A 10,530-nucleotide genomic window follows, 5' to 3' on the forward strand; every position below is an offset into this window, starting at 1 on the left:
TACAGCAGATGTAACAACGACTTTGTGAACATAAGAGAACTGACTTACTTATCATCTCTACTTATGAATAATCTATATGCAGTATACTTGACATTTTTTCAGATATTCCAGCTATATGCTAAGAATACTGAGATTAAAGTGCAAAATACATGGTCCAAATAAGGAGCTGAATACTTCTGTTTAATTTTACCTTTCCATCAGAAGTCCAGCAGTGAGAGAGGCATTTTTTAAAAAGTCAGTATAGATGAAGGATAATGAATATCATGTATGTAAGCATATTAGACTTCCTGCCTTCTTTATCTCATTAAACAGCTCCTAAAGTTCTGCACATTAGAAAAATAAGTGTATTTTTCTAGTCATTTCATATTTTTTCTGCTTCCCATTCATAGTCATAGAAAATGAGATTTATCCTATAAAATATGAAAAGCTCGAGATAACTTCAGCTTTTGCGAGAATATAATTGATAAAAATCTTTATCCATCCCCCTCTACCAGGACATTCCTAGCCCATCCCACCAAGGTACATGGACAGAGCTTGGCTAAGAGAAACAGGACATACTTCCACCATTATATTTTGGTCATAATTTCCTAAGTTTAAAAAAATACTGTTACTGTCCCTGGGCAAAAGGATCCCTACTGCAGAAGTTATCAAAAAGCAAAGAACCAGAATCATTCAAGGAGGCTACATACTTTTTCTCATTACTTTCATCTTTGTAAGTGGTGCCATAAAACCCATAGTAAGAACTAGATATATTTGCTGAATATTCTATCTTCAAGGTATAATTGTGCCCTTCTAGGAGGGCTTCTGGGGCAACAATGGCAATCTGTTCATGATATGGATATTCCAGGATTTCGACTTGTTTTTCTTGGCTTGAAACTGCTGACATGAAGGTCACTCTCGAAATATTATGACCTGTGCTGTGAAGAATGATATTCCACGTGGCCTGAAGAGCCTGAACTGAAATTGTCACAGAACCCCGGAACGTCATTGAAGTTAAGTTTGGGTGTAGGTCCAGTTCATAGCGCTGTGGCATAACGGCAGTGGGCAGCCTCACTTGTGCCCATGGAAATAACTTCCCATTCGTTGCAAGGGGCTGAATTAGTCTCATTGATTGGTTCTTTTTATGGCAGCCTTCTTTGGTAAAGGTACATCTGGGCAGTACATAAATCACTACGATGACGGAAACAGCAGCCACAATGACAAAAGCACAGACCGCCAAGGTCCTTGCAGAGGGTACTGAACAAGACCCCTCTGCATTCTGCCTGTAGCCAGCGGCACTGTTCCGAAGGCCGGAGCTTCTGTTCATAAAGGACATGCCCAGCAGCTTTGCAGATGACTCATAATCTTCTTCATCCTCGTCCATCTCATGTTCACCAAGACCTCGCACCAGCAGTCGGGAGCCCCGGGGCTCATATTCCACTTCATCAGGCTCTAAGGGATGTAAACAAGGCTCTTTGGCTAAATCCACCACATCTGGTTCTTCCTCAAACATACTGTTTTCAATCATATTCCTGGGGAGCTGAAGTCTATCTAAAAAGTGAAAACACAAGGACAAGGCACAAAGTTAGGGGAAAAAAGCATGTAATATCATGTCTTCTACAAGAACAAATTTAATCTAAGATTTTTAAACCACTAAGACTTGTTTCCATCTCAGAGCTACTGAATAAGATGCTTTTATGACACTCTTGAAACATCCATTAAAAAGTGAACCATAAATGAAAGTATACCACAGTCATGAAACAAAAAAGCTAAATAAACATGCTAATTCCAAAAGAGACAGCTGAGATTACGTATTAATTTCCTTAACACATTCCTGCCCAGAGGCTTGAAGAGGGTTGCTTCAGGCTGTCTCTGGCTGGGCCTGCCCCACAGAGTGAGGAGTCAGGAGGATCAAAGGGATGTGACCACCCATATAGTCCATGCCCTTCTTTCAGGGTTAAGGTACCTGGACTCCAAACTCCTGCCACAAAGCCTGCAAACTTTCTTCCATGACCTTTGTGGTCTCACCTTTGAGTTCCCTCTTCCTAGGGAGCACAATGAACTGGTAGGCCTAGCAATAACATGGACTATTGTTTCTCCTGAAAGGGGATGTTCCTATACCATAGCAAATTTCCATGAGCAAGAAAAAATAAAACTATCACATAAAACTCTAAAACTCTCTATTTTACACACTCCATAGCATTCAAGAGAACAACATAGTCCCATCTGTAACAACTACACTCTACACAATGAGTGTTAGTATTCTGAGGTGAGGAAGTGGTGGAAGCTTTTACAAAACACAATAAACTACCCCTCTAATATCCTTAGAATAACTGAGAAAAAAAATCCCAAATCTATACACCAGGATTAGACTATTCAATGTTCTTTACTTAAAAATTATAAAACTTTACCCTGTAAGGGATCTCAAAAGTTATCAAATTACAACCATCACTAACCTTTCTCTACTTTATTCTTATAATTTCTAATCTTCACATTTCTATAAAGTGGCATTTATGATATGTTGGACATGAGAAAATGGAAAAACAAAAGTGGGTTAATTTACTTTCATAGCCATATAGCTATTTTAGTCATAAAACTGGTATCGGAGCCCAGGTCTAAAAATCTGATTTCAAATTTTGGGCTTTTTTCATTGTTTTATTGTGTCTTCTTACTCAAACTAATTCAGTAAAAGATGACAGCTAGTGTGTACAAAGCCCTGGGTCAAATAACCAGCACAGGGGAAATAAAAAATGAGAGTATGTACTTAAATTATTATTCTGTACCTGACAATGAAGTTGCTACACACATTATTTCACCATCACCAGAACAAAGCCTATAGTAAACCATTTAATATCTAACTAAACAGAAATGCCATGTATTTTGTGCTACCCAAAAAATAACAGAACAGTGGCAATTCATAATTCATGATATAAAATACTGATAAATATTAGGATAAAATTGACAGTTTTGTCACTCAAAGTGGTATGCTGACCCGACACATTCACACCATAATGTCATTTATTAGAAAAGCAGACATCCATGTTCCTTCCTAAATATGAATTTTATAAAACCCTCAGGTGACTTAGGTGCATGTGAGTTTGAGAAATGTTGGTCTAACACTGTTCCATGATTCCCAGCTATACTCTGATCATCCCAGACTGCCACCGCTCTAAGAACAAGACAGGATGTTTTTACATGCTATCCTCCAGGTGGTTTTTTTCTGTTCCTCTGCCTGGATGCATCATTGCTCCTTTCAATCCCAGACTACCTGGGGGAACACCAGTCACTGCATAACTCAGTTTTAACTTGCTACAATGTAAATCAAAGAAAGTTATATTCTTTTTGTTTTTCCTTTTCCTGTATTACTTTTTTTCCATTTTTTTGTGAGTTCAAGGCTGGCCTCAAACTCACAGCAATCCTCCTGCCTCTGCCTCCCAAGTGGTAGAATTACAGGTGTGCACCACCATACCCAGCTTTTCATTATTTTTTAAAAGTAAATTTTCGTATCATTTTTACCTTGACTATTCCTGTTTTGGGCAAATGCCTTTTCCCACCTCCTCTCCATTCTGAACCTTTAAAGTTATGTTATATTAAAAGTTTTCTTTGAATAAAAGTTTTAATCATTTTGTAGGTGTGGATATAGCAAGCCACCATCCATTCATCCTCTGTGAAAGGTTCGAAAATGAAAGAGTTGCTATAATATCCTACTTCTGAGAATTTAATTTTCTAAGCTTCCTATAGTGTCTCAACTTCTTGTGATAAAGTCTGTTGGTCTGACAGTTAATTGTGTTTGGGGGTTATGTACTTCATTAACAGAAAAAATATTGCTGTATCTGAATCCCCACCTCCCACCACTGTGCTAGTGTTTTAGTACCTGCCACAGTGCTGTAAATTAGTTGTGGAATTTATATTACTTTTTAACAATATCTAAGAGGCTTTTTCTGATTTTTTTTAACCACACATGGGAAGATTATGCTTCTTTCAGCATTTGCCCATGCATTTTGTTCTGTGTGGGACCTGATGTAGAAAACTAGTCTGTGTTCTCTATGTTTTTATTTAACATTTCTAAGAAGTCTAGGTAGTGTCTCAGTCTAATAATAGAGCATTCCCACCCCTGAATTTGAATCTCTCAGAACTTTCTTCTTTTTTCTTTTTTGGTCCTGGGAATCAAAGCCCTGGCTTCATGTAGGAACTTTGTTTTTGATTTTGATTCTTCATCCATGTCCTATTTAAGGTACAGTTTGACTTTGCACCACCTCTTGTCTGCATGTCATTAACATCCAATCTTCTGACAAAGGCTTAGGTGCCTGCCAAAATCAAAGTAACTAATTTTTATTATTTAGAGCCCATTAGATTAATAGTTATGTAGAAGTTTAATCTTTCAGAAATGGAGCCCATCAAACCATTTGCTATATTTTATTGCATATTAGAATCACACTTTTTTTGGTGTGCACTATCATAGCAAGTTAAATGTATCAAACTAGGGGATACTACTTTTATTACAAGTAGCTCCTGAAGATTGCACTTTAAGCTTATTTAGAAAAAAAATGGTGCTGCTTTGAGTCTTAAGGCAGCAAACTTTGAGTTTATGATAAACTGTAATGTAACACACTATTACCTTTGTTCTACCTGGATTTATTCTTACTGAAAGATATTATCCTAAAGGAACAGGGAATTTTATAAAACTTCTTTAAATCCATACAAGCCATACACCCATTCAGTATGGGATATAAGTCAAAATTCCAAGTTTTAAATAATGTAGGCCCATTGGTTCCAACCTAAGAGAATGAAGACATTTCATCAAATACTATGATCTAGTTCTCCTTGATGGTGTTGGTGGACCAGTGCCAATCCATAAACTGTTTGTTACCCAACTGTGACAGAATACACATAAAAAATTAGTATTCAAAAACTTCTTGCAATTTGAGACAATAATTTTATGTCTCCCAGATTTAATATTTAAAACTGCACTTATTTTTGCGTATCTTTTTAATTTCCTTTTTCTAATGATGATTTTTCAATGTACTACAAAATTTCTGCAACAGATCAAAGGGGAAAAGACAGAAATTCTCATTCTTTAGCTTAGATAATCTGACAATCGATGGGTTAGACCAGTGGTAGTGAATGTACAGCATGTATACTACAGGAGGCTGTTTGTACCAATGAAAGCTTTAAAAGATTTACCATCACTGGGTTAGACTGTCACTATAATGGCAATTCAGATAGGATAAGGTTTTCAACTATGAAGGCAGCAGTGGAAGAGAAGAGGGGAAGACTGCATATTATGTTAAAGAGGTAGAATGCATATAAGTTCATGCTCCCTTGAGCCAGATAAGCCAGCAGAGTGGAGACTTAGAGAGAAGTTGATATCAACTCCTATACACATTGTACCTTGGATAACCAGAAGGACAGTCATTCACTGAGACTTAGAATATAGTATAGATCTTTATATTCTCTCTCTGAGGTGGCATTCAGTATGGGATATACATATCTGATAGAGCTGAGCTGATTGATTATAACATATTATAGAGCCCAAGATCTGAATTTAGATGGAGGTTCAAATTCGGGCTCTATCAAAAACAGGCTACGGCTGTTGGTCTCAATTTCCTCACCTACAAATGTGGACATTATTTTTCTGTATGATTGTCGTAAGGATTATATGATACAGGACTGGGGCTCAAAAGAAGGATGTAGGTAAAAGACTAATATTTTCAAGTTACCTGGATATACACACTTCAAGCCATGCATATGTGTGAGATCACTGGAAAAGAGATAAAACAGCGAGCATCGGATTTTAGGTGAGGAACAGGGAAAGGGGCAACAAAGAATAAGGAATGGACTAGAAACAGGAAAAGGTAACATTCTAGAAATGAAGAAGGATTTTATGAAGAAGGAAGTGACTGTTGGAATTAAATGTCTTAGGTCAAGTAAAATGAGGCCTACAGAGGCCTCTATCTTTGATAACCAAGGAACCAATGACTTTTATATGGTACATTCAGTGGAATAGAGAGAGTGGAAGCCTGATTGCATTTCCCCAAACAACGGAAAGTAAACGAAGGAAGGCAAGGGCTACAGACTGTTTCTTCATGGTACATAGCTGTTCATCACAGGAAACACAGAGGGTCAAACTAAAAGTATGATGTAGAGGAAAGTTAAATCCGTGTACGTGTGTTCAGGATGTAAACAATGTAAGCATGTATTTCTGAAGGAAAGAAAAAATAAAAAAAGACAAAATGTGAAGGTGGATGCATAGGAAAAAGGAAATTGTGGAAAAATACCCCAGAAGGCAGGGAGAAATCATAAGAAGTCCAATGAAAGGATTAATCTTAACGGATGACAGCCATTCTTCCCAGAGCCTGGAGACAGGACGTGAGGACAGGAGGTACATGTCTATGAAGTACTGGGTCAGCAGAGAACCTTGTGCTCTCTGTGACAGAAGAAGCAAGGCTATTTGCCTAGAGCCACAGGCAAGTGTGAGTAATGTAAAGATAAGCTGAAGAAAATAACATGGGACAAGTGCCACAGAAGAGGACTAGGGAGTAGTAGCCCAAAGACAAACTATAGCTGAGACATTTAGAAAGCCCAGTGGAATCTGTCAGGCTACCAGTTTCCACACGCATTTTTAGCAGTATTTTCCAGGGAAGGTCTAAAAAGAAAGAAAAATTGTTAAAATTAAAAGTAAAAATTAAAAAGTAAAATTGAAATTAAAAGTGAAAAAATGTTTTAAAAAGTAGAGGAAGAAAGTGGTTATACAGGTAAGGAGGATGTGGTGAGAAACCAAGGGTAAGTGTACAGGGGTACAGGCAAGACAGTGATTAACTGTGAGGTGCAACTTAGAAAACGGCCAAAAAGAAAAGCGGTGACACAGAGCATGGCGAGCAACTTGAATCAAAGGTGCAAACTTCATACACTGTAATCCCTTTATACTACTGCCATATGTTCAAAGAAAATGAAGTAAGATGTATCTTCACATTAACAAGCCAAAATAATTTTCAAATGGGCCTAATGTAAATAAGTCTTCTAGGTTAGATATAAGGCTTGTTACATTCAAACAAAGCCCTAACAATAACACATAATTCCCTCCCATATTTATATAAAGCTAAAAGCTCCAAGCATGACACAGCATTTATATCTTCTAGATCATTTGCAAGTGGAAACTTCATTAAATTTCCAAAATGATGGTTAATTATTAAATAACTATTTCCCTAATGAGACTCCTTTCCCATCAAAAGAGGTTTTATTTTTAAAAAGTTTAAAAATAAAAAGTGATAGAAATAAGGTTAGGATTAAAAACAAAAAGAATTTTCTTCCACATAGGTTTAATCAAACAAAACATTATTTAACCTTTTCCCACTCAAAACTGCTTCCCATTACTCACAGTATTCACATTAAGTTCCAAGTTTAGTTGTATCATTATCTCACCAAAACCTAAAGGGCAATCACTACCACAGAACAAGGTTTGAGGGTATACCTAACTACTCCCTTTCCTTAACATACTGTTGGGTTACACCTCAATGTATAAGCAGTGTCACAAAATACAAACACAAAGTCCTGCATAAAGTATTACTTTACCCCTTATGGGTAAATTTGATTCAGTTCTCACCCAGTTTGGTTTGTGACCAGAATCATGGAGAGAATTGAGTTCATGAACTGAGGTACCACTGTATAAAGTTTTTAAAGAAACCATCTTTAATTGTCCTGTTGAGATGAATAAACAAGATCATAACCTTCGCAAGATCTAATAGGTCCTTTTCTAGCTGCTCCACACAGCTTAATGTGTCTCCTGTGTGAAGAGAGAAGTGAACAGGTACATAACTGGGAATGGGAGGCACGAAGACCACAAAGAAATGACTGCACCCATAAGCTTATTTTATTTTATTTTATTTGGTTCTAAGAGATCAAGATTTACTCTTCCATTTTAAGTTACCACTAAAGTTCACTTTTATACAATTAAAACTGTTGTATAAAACTTCTACTTTCAGCCTAGAGAGTAACTGCCACCAGGCTACTCCTCTCACAAACAACCATTAACTGGACAAACTGATACAAATGTTTTCAAATACTGGAAAATAGCAAGAATGTGACAGAAAAGATGAGTTCATAATCACTTCGATTCTCTACACAGTACACCACAAAGGCCTCAGTTTAGGAGCAAAAGTCATACCCCAAGAACAGTGGTGGCAAACCTATGGTACACCTGCCACAGCAGGCACACAGAACCCTCTCTGTGGCACGAGTGCAAGTCATCTGAGCAGCCAACCATCAAAGAACAGTTGATTTTTTCTAAACTAAAACCTCAGTCTTTAGGTTTAATGGCAGTGTTTGCATTTTGCAATAAATAAGTGGGTTTGGGGTTGCAGTTTGGGCACTCAGTCTCTGAAAGGCTTGCCATCACTGCACTAGACTAAGGCCTATGGTAAACTCATAGTAACAAAGCCTCAAACCATGCCCTAATGAAATCTGCAGGAGAAAAACAATTTGAGGAGGAGCTGCTGAAGGAGCTTGAGGGATCACCTTGCATTTCCCACAGATCTGCCCCAACAAACAATGAAACTAAGCCTCCACAAGGTGATCAGCCAGTAACTAAGCTACCTACTAAAACAAAAAACATTACATGGAGAAATTTTTCTTTTAAGAAAAAACATCTCTACATGACTATCTAATATGTGATTAAAAATTCCTAGGCATCTAGTGAAACAAGAAAATGTGACCCATAAGGAAAAATGGCATTAGAAATTAAGGTGGCCTACATGTTGCATTTAGGAAAATCTTTAGAGCCACTATTACAATATCACACACACACACACACCACACATTAGATATGTGAATGTGTGACTAGATGTAACTCTTCTCAGAAGAGAAACTGGGACTATTGTAGAATTAGAGCTAAAATGAAAAAAATCACTGCATGGAACTAACAGCAGATTGAAGACAGGAAAAAAAAAGCTCAAGAACTTTACAGATCATTAGTAAAGGGATTATATGTATGAATTGAGGAAAATGAAACATATCAAATAAATATATAAAGCAGGATGTGAAAGGATCATATGTAAGATGTGAAGTGGTTGGATGCTGAATATACACAGACTTTAATACGTTAAAAATCCACATTATTAGCATTAGAGCACATATGAAAATGCAATTTTAAAAATTATAGCAAAAACATTTAAAGGGGGAAAATAGAGTATTTAAAAATAATCAACCTATAAAGAAGCTGTATAGAACAAGAACAAAGAGGCAAAATGGCAGATTTAGACCTGACCATATAATTACACTGATTATGAACAGGTTCCAACTATACTGAGGTAAAAAAGCAAGAACCAACTATGTCCTATCCATAAGAAGCATTTTTAATTTAAAAACAAAGTAGAAGAAAATTTTATGATGATAAAAGGTGAAATCCAACAGAACCAGATACCAACCTTAAATATGTATGTATCTGATAACAGTTTCAAAATTCATTAAAAATAAAATTCAAGATAAAAAACAACCACCATCCTCAAACATAAGCTGGAGAACTTATTACATTTCTCTTCATAATTGACTAGATAAATAGGCAACAAATAAGTAAGGTCATAGAAGATACAAGTAATACTATCAAAGAAACCACAGGAATTTAGAAAATATTTGAAATAAATAAAAACTCATCAAAATATCACAGACATTTATCATGTAAGTGTCAATACCAAAAAAAGATTTAAAATATATAGCATATAACTTCCTAGCAAAACAAAGTTAGAAAACAGCAAATTAAACTTAAGTAAGTAGAAGTGGTACTAACCAACAGAGCAGAAATCAGTGAAATAGGAAATAGTTAAAACAGTAGGAAAATTAAAGCAAAAATGCTTTCAGAAGACAGGAAAGCAAGTTTTCTCTCTAAATCATATTCTTTCAGAAACTGGCCTAAAATTCCACATATATCACATCCTGGTTGATCTCTAAGATCAATTTTTCACTTATTTTCCAAGTCTAGTTAGGTCAACTAATGGAAAAAATCCAAACAGGTTCATAAGCTAGAAACAAAGTTCTTTAACAAGTTTGTCTTGTTACTATCCCTTTCTCAAGGATAACTTGCAAATAACAAAATCACTTAGCCAGTGAATAATGCCAGTTATACCCAAGTTAAGAAAATATATGTGCCCTACAACCATAGAAAAGCAAGCCCTCATCCATCTCTGTATTTGGGTTTTTGTATTCTTTTCTTTAAAAGTACAACCTCTTTAAGTGTTCATTTAAAATTTTAACTGTGTACTTATGAATAGGAACAAAAAATAAGGGCCTCATTTTTAAACATTCAATTAAAAAATTTTATTTCATGTAAGATAATCACAACCCTCAGGCTCATTTTGCAGAATTACTACCACCACCCTACAGTAGTTAAGGTTGCAACGACATGAAATCAGTCTTCATAGCTAGCACCTTTATCTTGAATCTCTTGAGAACAGTCAAACCTACATATAGGGGCTGGGGATTTAGCTCAGCGGCAAAGCGCCTGCCTGGCAAGCGCAAGGTCGTGAGTTCGGTTCCCGGTACCGGAGAAAAACCAAAAAA

The 10,530-nt window shown here is 36.3% G+C and overlaps 1 protein-coding gene across 1 annotated transcript in view; it reads right to left on the minus strand.

Moving 5' to 3' along the window:
* Positions 1 to 10,530, minus strand: part of Lnpep (leucyl/cystinyl aminopeptidase) — an 87,009-nt gene that overhangs the window by 47,407 nt on the left and 29,072 nt on the right. Inside the window, exon 2 of the mRNA XM_005382222.2 lies at positions 690 to 1,530. Within this exon, the coding sequence (XP_005382279.1) occupies positions 690 to 1,530 (841 nt within the window). The remainder of the gene's footprint in view (positions 1 to 689; positions 1,531 to 10,530) is intronic.

The sequence above is a fragment of the Chinchilla lanigera genome, unplaced genomic scaffold, assembly GCF_000276665.1.
Source record: "Chinchilla lanigera isolate Chin_1 unplaced genomic scaffold, ChiLan1.0 scaffold00017, whole genome shotgun sequence".
In the NCBI taxonomy this organism is placed as follows: Eukaryota; Metazoa; Chordata; class Mammalia; order Rodentia; family Chinchillidae; genus Chinchilla; species Chinchilla lanigera.